This window comes from Apus apus, chromosome 14 (assembly GCF_020740795.1).
Source record: "Apus apus isolate bApuApu2 chromosome 14, bApuApu2.pri.cur, whole genome shotgun sequence".
Classification (NCBI taxonomy): domain Eukaryota; kingdom Metazoa; phylum Chordata; class Aves; order Apodiformes; family Apodidae; genus Apus; species Apus apus.
The window spans coordinates 952,239-969,631 of NC_067295.1; the positions used below are offsets into that span (position 1 = coordinate 952,239).

Below are 17,393 nucleotides of genomic sequence, written 5' to 3' on the forward strand. Positions count from 1 at the left end.
CATGGGGCTGGAGGAAAAGGGAATGCCCTGGGACATGGACACCTATGCCAGCTTTGAGCCCAGTTTGGGGGGTTTCCTGCCCACTCCCTCCCTGACTGGGGGAACAGCACCTGCTCAAAGGCTCGTGGTGGTCCTGCAGGGCAGGGACAGGTGCTCCTGACCAGCCCCATCCCCACCGTAAGGCAGAAAGGTGTACATCCAGAGAAGAGTCTTGGTGAGGGAGCCCACAGCAGCTCCTCCCCATGCTGGGGACATGCCATGGGGTGGAGGGTCCCCTGTGGCCAAGGGAGTGGGACCACAGGCTGCTCACCCCCCTTCCATCCCTGTCTCTCACACCCAGCCTCACAGCGAGGGCTGGGGGGGTACGTGTTTGAACCTGGACCTCTGCTCTCATCACATTTGCATGAGCACAAATTACTTGCCTGAGGTTGCCTTATGTGGTTTCTGTTTATCGATTCCTCTCCACAGACATTAAAACCAGCAAAAGCTGAAAAAAAAAATATTACTTGGAAAGAAACATCTACCAAATGAATTTTAAACCCCTTCAAAATGTAAATCTTTCCAGCTCAAGTGATGCCGGGTAAAGAAACACTTTGGTGCCAGGGGAAGCAGGGCTGGATGTGGCCATGTGTGCAGTGAGGAGGTGCAGCCCCTGCTACTGTAAGTGGCTCAGGCTCCCCCTGCCAGCCAGGGGAGTGGGGCTGGGGGTTCCGAGCCCCCCTCCCCACTGTATCGCCTGGGCTCCCTCCCCGGAGGGAGCCAGCTCCTCTTGGGCTGCACATGACAGTGACAAGCAGTTAGAGATCCGGAAAATGAGGAGCAGACGGCGAAGCAGGGGGTGGGAAGCAGAGGGCCAAGCCCCTCTCCCCCGTGTCCCTCCCGCCAGCCTCCAGGGCCTCTCCTGCTCTGCCGTGGGGACCAGGTCTGGGACTGCTTGGTCAGGTCCCCAAAGCTGAGCTGGGGATGACTCCGCCTGCCCCCTATGAAACACCCCCAGGTCTCTGGCCGCTGTCCCTGGAAGCCACCGGAGCTCTGCATGCAGTGGTGATGCTCTTTAGTGCTCTTTGCATATATGCTAATTAGCAGGAAGGCTGCTTTGGCATTTGTGCCTTGCTCTCAGGGCTGGTGCAGCACTTGGGGGTGGCACGGCGGTGAGGGGCTGTGGCGCGGTGGCAGGAGATGTGGCACGGTGGTGAGGGACATGGCGCAGTGGCAAGGGATGCCGCCCAGCCTCAGGGCACATCCCCCAGTCCCAAAGGCACCATCCAAGTCCCGGAGGGCACGAGCCTGTGCTGCCTGGACCCCGCTGGTGGCAGGGCTGTAAGAGCTTCCCCAGCACACGCGTAGCCTCCCCCTCCCGTCACTGCCGCCGCGCTCCCCGTCTCCCACAGGCAGATTCCAGCTCACGAGCCGTGCCGGCTCCAGGCGTCCCCACCCGCCTCCACTGTCCCCCGCGCCCCCCTTGCTGCTGCCCACGCAGCCACCGGGAAGCCCTGACCCGCAGGGAGCACCCATGGGAGCCCCCCCTGGCACCCGGGGGACAAGCAGGGGGCTCTGAGGGCTCGCACAGGGACCGCGCGGCTCGCAGCCGGGATTATCCATCCCCTCCTGCAGCCTGTGGTCCCCTGCCCCCGGACTGTCGCTGCTCTGGAGCTGAGCTCAGGGGCACTCGGGCACCACCACAGCCGTGGCCACCGGGTTTTCCCCTGGCATGGGCAGGGGGGTTGTGCAGGCTGGGCAGGGCCCCCCCTCGAATCGTGGCCACAAGCCCAGGCTCCTCAGCTGCTGGACATGGGTCACCAACGGCCAGCCCGGCTCCGTGTCCGTCCCTCGGGGCTTGGGCAGGAGCCTCTCACCTCCAGCAAGCCCGTGGCTGCTCCTGCAGGTGGGCTGGCACCGGCAGCCAGGGGCAGCAGCTCAGCTGTGCTCCCCAGTCAATGTTTAACTAGAGTTTGTCCAGAGTGGAAGAACCACAGCGCGAGAGCTGGAGGGGCTCGGGCAGAGATAGGGACAAACATCTTGCTGATGCTGTTCCCAAGGCAGACCCTGATTTTTTCCTGTGTCCCCATAGTGCTGGCACCAACCACGGCCGAATGTGCCTGGGTGAGCACATGCACCATGTCTGCAGAGCCCTCGGGGGCTCTTACGGACCAGGCAGGGCCCTGAGCTCACCCCCTCTGGCCTTTGCATCACATCAGAGTGTGATTTTCTGTGTCTGTGCCAGCCCCAAGCCACAGCAACTGCCAAATGGCAGTTCCATCCCAATGGATGCAAAGACCTTGGTTGTCCAGGGAAGCTGCAGGTGCCTCAGTCCCTGGCAGTGTTGAAGGGCAGGTTGGATGGGGCTTGGAGCAAGCTGGGCTGGTGGGAGGTGTCCCTGCCCGTGCAGGGGGGGTTGGAATGAGATGGTCTTTAAGGTCCCTTCCAACCCAAACCAGTCTAGGATAAAACACCAGGCAGTGTCCCAGCCCTGCATCAGATCCACGTGCTGACAAAAACATGGTGCAGACCCATGGCCAGGCCTGATGCAAATTTAATTGAATGGGAATAAGATGTATTTTATGTCCTTAAAGCATGTTAAGCGCTTGGAAGTTAATTGGTATTTAATTAGCATAAATTAAGCTCTTTAATAATACTCAGAGAAAAACAATGCAGTATTACAGATCCTTATGAGAAGTCACCCTGACGAATTAAAAATGAATGGGCTGCACAGGGCAGCAGCCAAACAGGGAAGCACACGTGGCCGTGCATGGGCCATCCCCCCCCTCCTGCCCCCTCTCCTGCCCCCAAGGACTAGAGCAGCGGTCGGGTGGGCAGCATCCCGGCCCCCTGGGACTGCAGCCCTGGGCACTCAGCCCCCAGGAGAAGGGCCCTGGAGCCGGAGCACAGGGGGGAGACGGGGAGCAGGAGGAAGCCGGGGTGGGGGAAGGGAGCTGGGGTGCGGGATGGAGCTGGGTGCAGGGGCAGCTGCAGCCATAAGCGTGTTTCCTGCGGCGCCGCGGGGCTGAGCTTCCTCTCGAAAGGGGAAGATGGTCTTGCCTGCAGCCCCGTTCTTGCAGGGCTCTGCACCCCGAGGGGCGGCCGGGGCACCCATGGGGGCTCCCCACCGTCCCCAGCTCCCACCAGCACCAGCTCCCAGGGTCCCTCTGGGAAGGAAGCTATGACTTTTCTCCTTGTTTGGTTTGGCATTTTTTGTCGCGTTGCCGTGACAACCGTCCTAGTGACATCTTCATGCTATTTCTCTCCTTCTGGGGGTTGCATCATTTTCCTTCCTGAATGCGCAGCTGCCTGCACCCGGCTCACCTGGGGCCCGGGCAGCCCACCCCGGGGTACCGCACCCCCTGCCCAGCCCCTCAGAGCTGCCTGGGGGAACACGCCCGCCCTGAGCCAGGGAGGCTTTCATTCCGGCATTTCCGCCCCCCAGCACCTCCACAGCCTTGCTCTCCTCTAAACAAGAACATCTTTCCGTGTGCGTCTGTGGGTCACCTCTCGGGCTGGGGGAAAAAAAGCAAGCCAGCTGAAAACAGAGAGGTGACATTGTGCAGGGCTCTGCCAGCCCCGCGGGGACATCAGAAAGCCGGGAACCTCCTCCCTGCCACAGCAACAGCTTCTCTGCCTCTGCCTGGAGCAGCCCAGGAGGAGGGGTAGGGAGCATTTGGTTTGCCCAGGGGTTTCTCCTGGAACCGCCGGCAGCCGGAGCCCTGCACCCTGGGAGGGTGCTCTCCTCCTCCCTGCCGCTCCGGGTGAGCCGAATCCCGAGCACAGGATGCCTGGGAGAGGCAGAGGGGGTGGGGGTGGTGAGGGGCAGGAGCAGGGGACTTCACGCCAGTGCCCAGTGTGCCCGTGGCCCTGCACCTGGCATCACTTCAGGAACAGGCGGGTGGTCCGGTCGCCCATCAGGAGCCTTTGGGAAGGCAAAAAAGAAGGAGAAACTCTTGGTCAGTGTTTTTGCCATTGCAAGTGTGCAACAGAAACCCAGAAACAGCCCAGTGCCAGCCCATGTCTGGATTCACCCCACACAAAGACACAGATGGAGCTAACACATGGATTTGGAGACTGGTTTGGTCTTTGCTGTCACCCTCTCCTCACAGGGAAGAGAAAGGAAAGGAGTCTCCAGCATTTGGACATCTCTCTAGAAAAACAGGTGCTTGCAGCCCAGACCCAGGGAGCAGGGAAGGAGCCTGTGCAGAGTCCCTGGGGAGGCAGCAGGGTGGGAAAGGGGGGTCCACCTGTGTGGCACCACATACCTCACCAGGACACCGCTGAGGAGGGCAGCAACCATGGGCCCTACCCAGTAAACCCAGTGATAGTCCCAGTAATTTGCTACCACAGCTGGCCCAAAGGCTCTGGCAGGATTCATGCAGGCTCCAGAAACACCACCTCTGAAAGAGAAAAAAAACATCTGCATCAGGCCTGCAGGACATGAGAGGGGCACCCAACCCTCTCACTGCTGGGACAGAGGGGCAGCAGCACACCCCTCCTGGGACTCCTTGATGGGGTCTGGGCCCTGCTCTGGGTGGGTGGCAGTCTGAGACTATCCTGGCCCCCCACCCTGGCATAGCTCTGGGAGCCTGGGAACAGTTTGCCCTGGCAGTGTAAGGAAGCTCAGAGCCAAGTGGCTGCTCTCTGGCAGGCACCTGCCCTTGCTCACAAGCATTTCCAAGCTATTGGGGAAAATCTGGGACTGAAACTCTAGTGCAGAGTCTGTTTTGGGGCTTACGGGGAGCTGGGCTTTTAAAGAGGAGAAGCTCCTTGCCACACGTGGAAGGAGAGACAACAGCATTTACAGATTAAAGAAAACTGCAACAGATAAATATTTGCCCAGGAGGTTTGTGCAGTGTTTAAATACAATCTGGGAGTCCCGCTAGAGGGGGCAGTGCCTTAACTAAACAAGCCATTAACATTCATAATTATGTGCACTGGTTATCTGATTGCCGTGGCACAAGACCCAGCTACTCACCCGCACTGCACAGGTTGAGCTTGGCAGCGTTTCCCGCAGCCACGAGGCCACTGGGCTGGAACAGCTCCAGATAAACCCTCTCCTGTTTGCTCAGGGCTTCCTACAACAAACACCACCCGGCGGCTCTTTGGTTTTATCAGCCATGGCAGGTCCTGGTAAGGGCTGCTCTGTCTCAAGTGCCACACGCTGGGCTGGAGGCACCGGCTGCTCCTGCACTGCCCTGCAGCTCCCCCAGAAGTGTCAAGGGGCCAGTGGCCTCATTCACCGGCCTCTGCAGCGTGCTCAGCTCTCCTCAGCAGCCCTGGTCCTGTGCCGCGCTGTGAGGGGGCACATTGCACCCCCCCCCATCCCATCCCACCCCATTCCATGCCTGCCCCAGGCACAGGGAGGCCTCACGAGCTCACCCTGCCAGGACGGCGGCCGTGACCACGAAGCTGACGTGCAAAGGCACCAGCGGGGTCCTGGTCTTGCCGTTGATGGCTCCCATGCAGACCACGAGGATGAGGAAGGTGGTCAGGACAATCTCAGCCACGAGGGCAGCAGGGATCTGCTCGTCGTCCGCGATGCTGCCGAAGGCTCCTCCGTGGGAGGCCACGTACCGCTGGCTGGTCACCACGGCCTGTGCGGGGGAAGCCCTGTTGGTGCCATCCAGGCTCCATATTGTGGGCTTTAAGGGGCATATGCGCTCGCTGTCAGGACAGCGTGGGCGGGCGTCGCATCAGGTTAAAGAGGAGCTAATCTCATCGCTTTCCTCCTGAAAGCCAGCCCTGAGCGCCTGGCAAATATAAACACATTAGGGAAGGCTCTGAGCTTCTCCTGAGATAATGAGGCAGCCACGGCTCTCCCGGTGGGATGAGCCTCACCCAGCCCAGGCGCCGAGGACTGTGCTGCGGGACGCGGGCTGCCTGGACGCTGGGAGCAGGCAGCACCCAGGCAAACGAACCTCGCAGAGCTCTGCCGTAAGCAGAACTGCAGGCGAGCACCGCCGGGGAAAGTGGCTGGAGCTGCAGGGGTACCACGTCATGCTGTGCCCAGTTAGTACAGCATGGCAAACCTCTGGAGAACAGCTGCTGGCATGAATGACTTCGCCCTGAGGCACCCCCACCTGCGTGGCACCCCCGCACCTGGCACCACCAGCCCAGCCTGCAGTGTGGGTGAGATGTCTGAGTCCTGCAGTCAGACCATGAAAACAGGTGGGGGGGAGGAGTGAGGTTCCCGGACCTCCAAGTGCCAGACAAGCCCCACACCCACACAGCAACCCCTGAGCTGTGTCACCATGTGAGAAATCACCGCTTTTAATGACATGCAGAGCCGAGGCACCGGGTGCTCCTCCCTGTCACACGCAGCTGCTGGAGACCCTGGGGCTGGGCAGAAGGTTGGGGCTGGCTAGGCCAGCTCTGGAGGGGAGACCCTGCACTCCAGCATCAGCCCTGGCTCCCCGGGTGTCCGTACCTTTGCCAAGCCAGCTCCTATCATCCCTCCACAGAGCTGGGAGCCCCAGTAAGGAAGGAGCATCGTGATGTTCATCCCACCGACCAGCCACACAGCCAAGGACACGGCGGGATTGAAGTGGGCTCCACTGCAAAAGGGAGAGGAGCATCAGTGAGGAGCTCACCCCCAGGGTGGGGTTCACCCCAGCACGGGGTTCCCTCCATAATTGTGCTTGCCGTGGGCTGGAGCCACAAATGCTTTTTCAGTACTTCCCTTGCTCTGATACTTGTTTTCCTTAAGTTACTGCTGTGGTGCTGCTCCCTGTTCCTGGCAGGGAACAAGTCCCGGCAAGAGCAGAGCTGGGATCACCTCCTGCTGACACCACCCCTGCTGGGCTTTTCTGGGATTTTGGGGGTTTATCTCCCCCTGCTCGATGCAAAACCAAAGGCACACAGGTCCCCCACACCAGCACCCTGCCCACCACGGCCCCTGGCAGCAGCTCTTGCCTTATTACCGGACTTTAATCAATCATCTTGAAGACCACGTGCAGGACAAACTCAGATACCTTCTAATTAAAACAGATTACCATGGGACACGCATTAATGAACAAGTTTCATAACCAATCAGCCCTAATAATAATTGCTGGTGCAGGCGATGAGTCAGAGTGTCTAGGAACTATAATTACATCTTCTTCTCCAGATGTAATTAAAGGCCCATCATACCAGAGCAAAAAATTGTGCTGTTTAAGGTAGAAAACATCTTGACTGGACAGGGCTCTGGCTGCAAATGCCCCCGGGAAGGGTGGGAGCCCTGGAGCTGAAGGAGAACCTGTCTGCAAATAACCCCAGCAGAGCAGCCCTTGGCCCCAGCTGGGCTCCTCTCAGATGCAAATCTCTAAAGCCTGACTTTAGGCTAAAACAGGACCCTGAGCCAGCTCCTCCTGCCCTTGGAGCTAATGGGGCAGCCCCAGGATCCCCGGACCCCTCTGCAGCCCCTCAGCACAACCCCCCGAGCTGCTGCAGCCCCTGGCTGTGCTGGGGGCTCGGGGAGCAGTGACACCCGGCTCAGCTGCACCCACACACACCCCGCGGGGCACTGAGCCCCGATTGCACCAGCCTCACCCCTTATCCCTCCTAATCAGGGGCTGAGAATTGATCAGTCTGCTTGCTCTGGGCTCGGGGGCTCACACTGAGCCTGGCCGAGCTGCCCTGCCCTGCCAGGGGGTTTGTGTCCCAGCCCGGCACGGAGCTGGCCAGAGGAAAGGGAAGGAAACTCCACAGAGGCTGTTTCAGCTTCTTCCTTCAGGGTAAGCCTGTATCTTAGCGTCAAACAACACCATTTTCAATGAGCAGGTTTGTCTAAAAGTTGCTTTTGAGGAATTGAAACTATTTGTAAATGGAGTCCAAATTTTCCTCCTGAAAACACGTAGGGGAGAAGCACATTTGGATCAAAGTGTTTTGTTCTGGCATCCTTATAAAGGAAATGCCTCCTTTCCAGAGCAATGCTTCTGTCCCAGCTTTGACCATTTTTATCAAAAAAGGGCTAGAAATAAAAGGTTGCAATCAAAAGCCAAGCAAACTCCCCCAAACCCAAGGTGTTATGGACAAACCACCACCTGAGCAGCCATGCTGTTAACTGAGAGGTGATCAGTATTTGGGCAGGAACAGCTCTAAAGGCAGCAGGTGGGGAGGTGTGGGACAGGAGCATCTCCTGCAGCCGGGCCAGCCCGCCCTGCTGGGGGGTCCCGGGGTGGGGGCAGCAGGCCCTGCTGCCAGCTCACCCTTACCTGATGTCAGCGGCGGTGGCGATGCTGGCTGCCAGGGCCAGCCCGTGCCCCAGGGCAGGCTGCAGCCTCCCCATGCCCTCCACATCCTCCAGCGCCGAGAGGCAGCCCGTGAAGATGAAGAGGGCAGTGCCCAGCAGCTCAGCCACGCAGGGCTGGAGGTACCTCTCGTACCAGTGAGGCTGCGAGGGCTTGGGCTTGATTTCGATGTCCATCATGGCCTCCTTCCCGAAGGGGTGGCCGCCCTCAGCAGTGGCCATGAATGCACTGGGGACAAAGGAGGCAGAGCCCTGGTGGCACCTGGTCCTGAGATGCTGTTGAGCAGAGGACTGGAGAAGCTGGAGACACAGGCTCAGGTCTGGGAAGGGTCCTGGTGCAGGGATGAGGACCCTCGAGGACCACCCCACTTGTCCCACTGGAAGGCTGGCAGGCTCCTCCTGACCTATATGAAGAGGCAGTAGATGGGAGGCTCTACAAGATGGATTGGATTTGCATTCCTTAAAAAAAAAAAAAAAAAAAAAAAAAAAAAAGCAATAAAAGTTGATAGGCCAGCCCCCAGGAATATAAAAGCTCTTTATCACTGCTGTTCCTTGGTTCAAGGCTTCGCCCTTTTTTCTCCTGGTGGTTTTTCGTTGTTGTTGCTGTTTGAAGGTTTTCTGCCAAGGCTCAGGACGTGACCCCTTTGGTGCAGACACTCAGCACCTGCACACAGCCCACTGGCCTCCTTCGCCCGGCAGCTTTTACCTGCCAAGAGCAGCACGTGGCAGCAGGACCACGGGGCCACCACGTGCACGGGGGCACGCACAGAGCCAGCAGCACCCTGGGAAATGGCTGACGTAGCTCTGGGGAGGGAAAAACAACTCCTTGAGAAAAATCCCTCCTGGCCAAGGCTTGGCTCTCAGTTATTAAATCTGAGCTCAGGCACAACACAGCAGACTGGAGCTTGTCCTGTCATGGGGCAGCTGGGAGCCCTGCAATGCATCAGGAGGGGGATGCACAAGGAGCAAGGGGGGAGGCTGCACCCTCACAAAGGGTGTCCAGAGGCAGAGGAGGCAAATCAAAACTTCTCAGAGCCAGCCCAGGACTGGGAGCCATGTCTGGGCTTAGGTGTGGAGGGCAGACACCTCCTCCTAAAGCCACCAGGTGTTGGTGCCCTTGCGCCTGGCAAACATGGGATTTACTTTGTGTTGCTCCAGTAACAGCTGAAAGGCAAGATCAGCATGGAGAGCTCTTCCTGCCCACCCCAGAGCAGGCAAAGTGAGCAATTCCCCTCAAGTCACCAGAGGAGCCAGCCTGAGCCACAGTCATAGCCCGGTCCTCTAACCCTCAGCCCACGTCCCACCCCGGGCTCCTGCAGTGGGGGCTGTACCCCCCTTGCAGTGCTCCCCGGTTCAAGATTGCTGGCAAGGGTGCCTGGAGATCCCCTGGCAGCTTTGGAAGTTGATCCAACACCTAACCCAAAACCTTCCCAAACCCCCACTGCACCCCATAAAGAATCATGGCCTGGAAAGCCAGAGAAGCTGTGGCTGCCCCATCCCTGCAAGTGTTCAAATCTAAGTTGGATGGGGCTTGGAGCAACCTGGTCTAGTGTGAGCTGTCCCTGCCCATGGCGGAGGGTTGGAAGCAGATGGTGTTTCAGGTCCCTTTCAACCCAAACCATTCTATGACTCCACGACTCCAGCCCCAGCACAGGCTGTGGAGCTGCAGGTGAGGGGGACTGGCCAAGGCCACAGCCTGGCAGGGGACACCAGGCACTGCTGCACGGCCTGGGCAATGACAGGCACAGCAGAAACTGCCCTGGAGATGGAAATGCTCTGGTCTCTGGAGCACAGCTGGCACCAAGCAGTGGGAACACTCCATCCATCCATCCATCCATCCATCCATCCATCCATCCATCCATCCATCCATCCATCCCACTGGGGCTGCAGCCCACTCACTGCAGCACTGCCCCTCCTTGAGCAATCGCCTCCCAGGGTCCATGTTTGTGGTGGGTCATTAAGGGTTGGGGGTTATAGATATTTTTTTCCCTCTTGTAAGCAAGGGTAAAGAATGTCGTGGATGTTTTATGATGTTTTCACAAGACACTGAGGATGGGAAGGAAATTTCCACTTGCCTGTCCCAGAGGGCTGTTGCTGGCCACCCGACAGACAAGGGTCAGGCCAGAGCTATGAGAGAATCCCAGTTCAGGCACCTCTACGTGAGCCCCTGTCAACTCATTTCTTCTCCCAAGAGCTTGTTTCCTACAGACAAAAAGTGTGGCAGGAGGTTGTAGAAATCACTGGAACACGGAGAGCGAGGGCTGGGACTGGCTGGTCCATGGGGATCCTCTTTGAACCCCCTGCATGAACCCATGGATCAGGAAAATACCTGATTCAATCTCATCAGCTTGCAGAGCACGGGCACCTTCAGCAGGTTTCCAGTAAGTACATGGAATTCACCTGCCACCACATCTCCCAGTGCAACCAGAGGAGGATTCATTGGGAAGGATTTTAACTCAGGTAAAAGGAATCCAGGTTTAATTTATTTTTCAGGGCATTTATTACTAGAGATTCATGTAACACATACCCAGGTTTCACCTGCTGCTCATTCCCAGCAGCTCTCGCCACGCTGCACAAGCCACCCTGGCAGCACATCCCTGCACCAGGGGCTGAGCTGCCCAGACCACCAGCAGACCAGGCAGCAGCATGGGCAAGCCCCAGGAGCCAGCCCAGGGCTCTGCTGCCCCTGGGCCAGGGCAGAAGCAGCAGAACAGCCACTTCCAGCCACTGCTGCCAGGCAGGAGGCGCGGGGACACAGCCATGCAGGCTGCAGATGTGTCCCAGCCCAGCCATGGCTTTGCAGCACTGGAAGTCACAGGCCAAAAGTGAAGATTAACCCCTCGTCCTTGGCTTTTAAACATTTACCATGATTGTTCTGAGAGCAGGGATGTTTGCCTGAGCCTTCTAGAGGAAATGTTCCACAAAGGAGGGAATGTGTTTCCCCCCTGGGCAGGAGCTCCGGCCAAGCAGCTCTGCCCCGAGTGCCAGCCAGCACTGCCCGGGCATCCCATGTCTGCCACAGGGGACTGACAGAAAAACCTCTGGAGAAAAGCAGCTTGGGGAATTCAGCACTGTGCAAAACACCAACTGATTTGTTTAGGAAGATTAGGGAGAGGGAGATGTTCCTTGCAGGGCCACAGCTGCTGTGCGATGAGCTGAAAAGTTCAGCTGACAGCTTCTTGCCTTTCCTCCTGCAGTCCAGGGAATGCTGCTGTTCTCTAGCCACTGTGTAAGGACAGTTCCAAGGGAAAATACACTCCTCATATGTAATTCAAGCTGACCTTAAAAACAGGGACAAAACCATAACAATAAAATAAAGATGATTTTTCCAGCACCTGTCACCTGTGGCTTCTAAAGTGCTCTCAAGTGCATAAATCCTGCCTGAACCTCCTGACAGACAAACGAGGCTGAGTGATCCCCAAATCATCCCTGTGTGCCCAGCACAGAGGCAGAACTGGAGCTGGCAGCGTGGGAGGGCAGGCGGGTGAAACACAAACCAGCCATGGAGGAATTAACTGGAGTTTTCAGCCATGCTATGCTGAGAAGTGCCAGGAGAGTGTGCAAGACAGAGGGACACAGGGTTGATGAACATGGTCAGAAAATCCCAGTCCTGGCAAGATGACCTGGGGAAAGCAAGGAGCTTCAGACTAAGGACTCCACTAAAACTCAAAGGGAACAGCATCACCTCAGCACACACGGGACTGTCCAGATTCTCCCACACAAAGATTTACAGCAGCCATAGACATGATCTATATTTATCATCAGGAATTGGCAGAGATTGTGTTGGATTTCCCTCCTGTTTACTCTGAACTGTGACCTTCCTGCACTTACAATCCTTGAGCATAATATGTTTTCCATAACACATAATAAGTGGTTGCTAAAGACCCAATTTGAGCTACTTCTCAATCCAACATTCCTCCTATGTAATTCTGACATTCCTGTGGCTCCAGCATCTGTCTTTTGTTTAGAGATGCCACTAAAGTGCCAAGAAAGCAACCCTGCTCTTAGCACCTTTTGCCCCTCACGAACAACCTGAAATACTTGGCACCAAGGTTTGCTCAGGAAGCTGGATGGAAACTGCACTCGTGGGCAAAGACATGGGGCTGAGAACAGATACATCTCTTTGTATTAGCAGACACTTATTTTTGTCCTTGTTTGTGCTTGCACCAATTTCTTAAATAAGTGGCAACAGCAATTGTGTCAATTCGTATTGGGGTACAATGGTGGTACGAAACAAGCCACAGCTTAGAGGAATCCTGCTTAGGAACTGTAGAGGACATATCCCATGTCCACTTAACTGGACTGAAAACTTCCTGCCATGTCTCACTCTGCTTCTCTCTGCTTCATCATGCAGATCTGCAACCTTTTGTTTGCTTTTCTATATAAACCATCACACCCAACCTCAAAAAAGCACTTGAGCAAACACTTAAGAACATTCTCAAGTGCCATTAACATTTAACAATGCTTAAGTGCAGGACTTCAGCATATGTGGAGTCTCTGTTGGATCAGAGCCCGTACATTTTACAGGACAGACTTCTCACTGGATGTCTATTAAAAAGTCATCAAGCAAATGTTGTGGTGCTGCACGATGGTGGTGCTGCAGGGAAGACCCAAGCACAGCCATCATCCATGGTCAGCTCTTTCAAAAAGCCATAAAGAAGGCAAAGGCAACTCATTTGACACTGCCTTATCTTTACAGTATTTATCTTAGTTCTAACGATTACACAACTGTTACTGAATGAGAACTTGCAGAATTATTTGCAGCTCGTAGCAGTGACACAGGTTAGCTGACCTCTGCCCATCTATAGATCCCACCTTGCATAACAGCTGCACTTCAGATCGCTACCGTAACCCTCCAGTGCAGGTGGAAATTTCCAAGGGCTCTTAATACAAATTGGCTGTTGTCAGTTGGAAAGCAGGACAGATTTGGGTCAGTTCTGCGAACACCAGTGACTGGTTTTTGAGAAGGAAAAATAACCAGAAGGATGAAGCCACACTTAGACCTGAATTCTGGTATTTAACATGAAAATCCACCAAGCTCTCACAGAAGGGACAGATGCTCCGAGCCCCACCCAGCACAAGTGCACATCTTCCCTCAAACACCCAACTCTTGGCTCCCTACAATTATCCCACAAGGCCGACTGCAACGGAACATTTCTGTCCTCAATGACCAGATTTCCCTGTGCCCCAGAGACCTGAAAAATCTTGCAAGCACGAAATGAGGAACTGGTAACTCTGCAGAGAAGCTGGAAATGCTACTTGCTAGCCTAACAACTGCTCTTCATTCAGTTCCTAGAGCTGGATAAGCCCTGAAAGAAACTAAATAATTGAATTTTCTAGCAAGGGACTTCTTTTACCCATCTTTTAAGAGTGAGTGGGCAATGCTCAAGCATGGCTAAAGTGGATGGAAGACAGGCACAGTGAAGTGTAATCACCTAAACTGTGGGTGAAGCTTGGATCAACATCCAGGACTAAGCATGGAGCAGACAGGAGGATTTTCTTGTACCTGTCTGGAACAATTTGTGACAGGCATCTCAAAGGCAGAGAAGGACCACGTGCTCCAGCTCCCTCGGTTTGCCATGGCAACTGGACTCAGCATCCTCCTTGTGCAAATGCTTCACAACTGCAGACACAGGGAGAAGCAGAGGCTTAACAGCATCTCGCTTCAAGAACAGCAAGTATGACCAGCCACAACTGCCCTGGCTGCCCGGGTAGAGCTCCTTCAGCAGGACCTTCATCTGCCCACACACCCTGTAGCCCAGACCCTGGTGCTGCCAGGTCAGTCTCCTTTCAAAGCCCCACATAGGGCCACAGCCAGCCTGGCTGTTGTCCTTGCTGGAGGTCCCATGTCACATACCCTCTCTAAAGGCACAGCACAAAGAAGGACAGCCTGACTACCCACTCTGCAGCTGAAACAGGACAAGGGGGAGATACAACTTTTCAGGTGCTCCACAACAGCAACTGCATGAGGAACATCACAGGCTCCTCACTGTAGGAGACTCAGTGGAGAACTCTTCCTATTGATGACATCCTGCTCTAGAGGGGGGTTAGACTAGATGATCTGCAGAGGTCTCTTCCAACCCCAAACACTTTGTGATCAGTTCTCCTGCTGTTACTACATTTACAGACATAGAAAGTAAATTCAGTAGGAAAGAGGAGAACAGTTGAAGTACTTTTACATGATCTTCAATGAAATGACCCAGGTGTGATTATGACAGAGAGACCAGAGCTGATGTGAGATATCCCAGTGGCAAAGATGACAGTGAAGTGCTCTTGTCTAGAGGTGGGTTCCAGGCAGGTCTGGTGAGCTCCTGCAGGCAGGGCCAGGCAGAGCCCAGCAGGCAGCAGGGGAGCTGCCTGGGCAGGAGGCTGCCAAATGAAGGCTGGAGCTCCTAGCTGGGGCACTGCAGCTGATGCTCCACTTGCAGCTCACTCAAGCTGAAATGGTTATTTCTTTTCCATTATACTAACCATTTGCAGAGATGAATTTTTGTTCTACTGTCAGTACCAGTACCCCAGGGAAAAGGCTGGGCTGGCAACAGAAAAGAGAGACAGAGATTCATTGTGCAGCACCAAACAGCAGCAGAAGGCAAAGGCCATCTTTCCTGGCTGGAAAATGTTTCTCAGTCCTTTTCAGCTAGTGGCTTTCCTACAAGGAAAAAGCAGCACCAGGCACTCTCCAAACCCAAATATTCCCTGAAGAGAGGTGAAAGATGTACTTATTTTAGTTAGAGTTATCATGAGAGCTAGACTGCCCACACCCATCCTCCCCCCCCACTCTACCGAGCTCCCGAGGTATCACACATTCCTTTGATCCTCTTGTAACCCTGAAGCACAAGATGACCTACTTTCTTCACCACTGTTGGCAACCAAGCTAGAAGAGGCTCTTCAAGAGTTCTTTCAGGAATGGTTTCCCTTCTCCTAGCTGGTTGCTGAACTGTTTAGCTGAACAGCTGAAGCTGGAAAATAAGACTAATCTTGATGAACAGGGCACCATTTTGCCCTTCATCCCACAGCACCAGCTCTGCTCCCATCCTGCTTTCTTCAGTGCTTCCCTCAGATGAACAATTTAGACAAGAGGCCCAAAATAGAAACTGATGAGCAGAAGTCCCACCAATATCTGCCTCATGCTTGCAGAGACATAATTTCCAAGCAGAGAGGATTAAACGATGACAAAGAAGAAGACAAAGGAGACCAACTGGACCATCTCCTGTAGGGAGCTGTATTCAAAGCCTGTATATATAAAAAAATCAGCAACTCAGTGGTTGCATCTTAGATGTTGACCAGTTCAAAGGGAACAGATTTTTTTGTTCCAGAGCAGGTAAGACCTCAGCTTGGCTCCCACTCATAAAGATACAAGAGGCTCAAGGAATATGCTCTCAAAAGGAGTCTTGCCAAAATTAAACTGATAGCAGAGATGTGGCTTTTATGCTACTATGGATTCATCAATTTTATTCAAAAGAAATCAGCAAGCAAGTCTTGTTGGCAGAGAGCAGCATTAGTCACTGCACAGGAAGACTCCTGCAGAGCAGAGGGTGTCACAGGACTTCCAGTTTGTTGGTGGCTTTTTGTAATTTGTTGGGTTTTTTTTAATCACTGATTCTTACTAACAGATATTAACTGTCAGGTAACCTGTCAGACTTAGCTATGAGCAGATCTGTGACACCATACCTTGTTGCATTCCTCCCATCTTCATGTTTAAGCACCTTTGACTCAGCTATTTCGGATACTTTTTGCATGTTAATTCAGATCAAGAGGTTTTTCAGGACAGACATCATCTCTCCCTGGGTGCTTGTGCAGCACCCAACACAAGTAATGCTAATGCCAGCAAGCCAGATCAGAGCCATTTGTGGAGGGAGATCAAGGAGCAGAACATCAAAGGGCTGCAGGCAGAATCAGATACCTTGTCAAAGCCCTACGGAGGAGTCTGCAATACCAAGAGGTTTGTTATTCATTAATAAGTTCTTACTCCATAAACCACAAGGAGGAAAATTGCACCCATATGAATACACAAGAAAGCTGGAAGTAGCTTCTATATGCACTAAAATGAGAATTCTGAGCTCATCAGAGAGATGAAGGGACAGTTTGGTATCTGACAGGGCTGAGAAGGAGGCAAGGTCTGATTTCCGGGGGCTGGGGAGCAATGGCACGGGGGTCCCCACCACAGGCCCCCTGCCAGCCACCCACAGGGATACAGATTTCATGTGGTTCAGTTCCAGATGATGTTAATGCACTGTGAGGGCAGGGCAGATGTAAGGTTCTCCCAGACAACACTGATGCAGCTGATTAAATAAAAGCACCAAATTCCATGATCTCAGTTCACCTGAAGCAAATGGAACCTCAAGCCCAGCACCAGCTCAGCCACGTTCCCCAAGCCCTACGAGCCCATTGTGAAGGTGGAAGAAGTAAAACATCTACTGTTGTCCATCTCAGGAGCAGGAACTGTTTCTTCAAAATGGAAACAAACCAGTAAAGTCACCAACCTCTATTCCTGCTTTCCTAACATCCCAGCTTTGATCTGGCAAGGGAGTCTGCAGGACAGCACACACCCCAGGGAAGCAGAGCTCTCCTGTGAGTCACAGCACCTGCAGGTGGGAGGCCCTTGTGTGCAATACACTCATGAAAAGCAAGACAAGCATCTTAATGGCCCACAGCACGATCCAAGAGGCAGTGCTGATGAAGTCCAAAACTGTTTGAAGATGGCAGCATCTGAATAAAAGACCTACCAGCCTCTGGGGAAACGGGCTGGGTGGGGCTGGAGGGCAAGACAAGCACCTTGGAATCCCAGCATAAATACCCAGCTGCAAGACAGCAGTTCTTTTAGAAAGTTGTTTCATTTCTCCTCAAATGTAAACCATCAACAAAGAAAAACAAACAACCAATCAAAACCACAAACAAACCAAATGTAACAAGCCCCAACAACAACACAGTCAAAAACAACTGTCAGTGAAGAGCTCACCTGCTATAAAGCCAGCACAATTTCAGACAGCTAAGGATGTGGACTATCAAAGAAGCTAAAAAGATCAGAGCTAAGTATATTTGCAGACTGGCCATGCTTTAGATATCAATAATCAAGCTTCTGGGCAGCATGAAACCTGAGCAAAATTGAGAAGTGAACTTTTACTAGACTTTATGCCAGCTGAGTATCTACTCCTTACACAGCTAGAGGTTGACTCTGGAG

At 54.2% G+C, this 17,393-nt stretch overlaps 1 protein-coding gene across 1 annotated transcript; it reads right to left on the bottom strand.

Moving 5' to 3' along the window:
• Positions 1 to 3,861: 3,861 nt before the first annotated feature.
• AQP8 (aquaporin 8) lies at positions 3,862 to 8,434 on the bottom strand. Its single transcript, XM_051632385.1, has 5 exons — positions 8,178 to 8,434; positions 6,413 to 6,539; positions 5,365 to 5,579; positions 4,248 to 4,382; positions 3,862 to 3,904 (listed from the first exon to the last, which is right to left on the bottom strand). The coding sequence occupies exons 1-5, from the start codon at positions 8,432 to 8,434 to the stop codon at positions 3,862 to 3,864; spliced, it is 777 nt and encodes a 258-aa protein (XP_051488345.1).
• Between the last annotated feature and the right edge of the window lie 8,959 nt (positions 8,435 to 17,393).

What these genes read in the sequence shown, in the direction of transcription:
- AQP8 (XM_051632385.1), bottom strand. Translation starts at nt 8,434, where the DNA reads ATGGCCACTGCTGAGGGCGGCCACCCCTTCGGGAAGGAGGCCATGATG. An exon ending in TAGGAGCTGGCTTGGCAAAG is followed by an intron (nt 5,580 to 6,412) that starts GTACGGACACCC and finishes TCCCCCGCACAG; the next exon opens with GCCGTGGTGACCAGCCAGCG. An exon ending in CTCAGCGGTGTCCTGGTGAG is followed by an intron (nt 3,905 to 4,247) that starts GTATGTGGTGCC and finishes GCCTTCCCAAAG; the next exon opens with GCTCCTGATGGGCGACCGGA.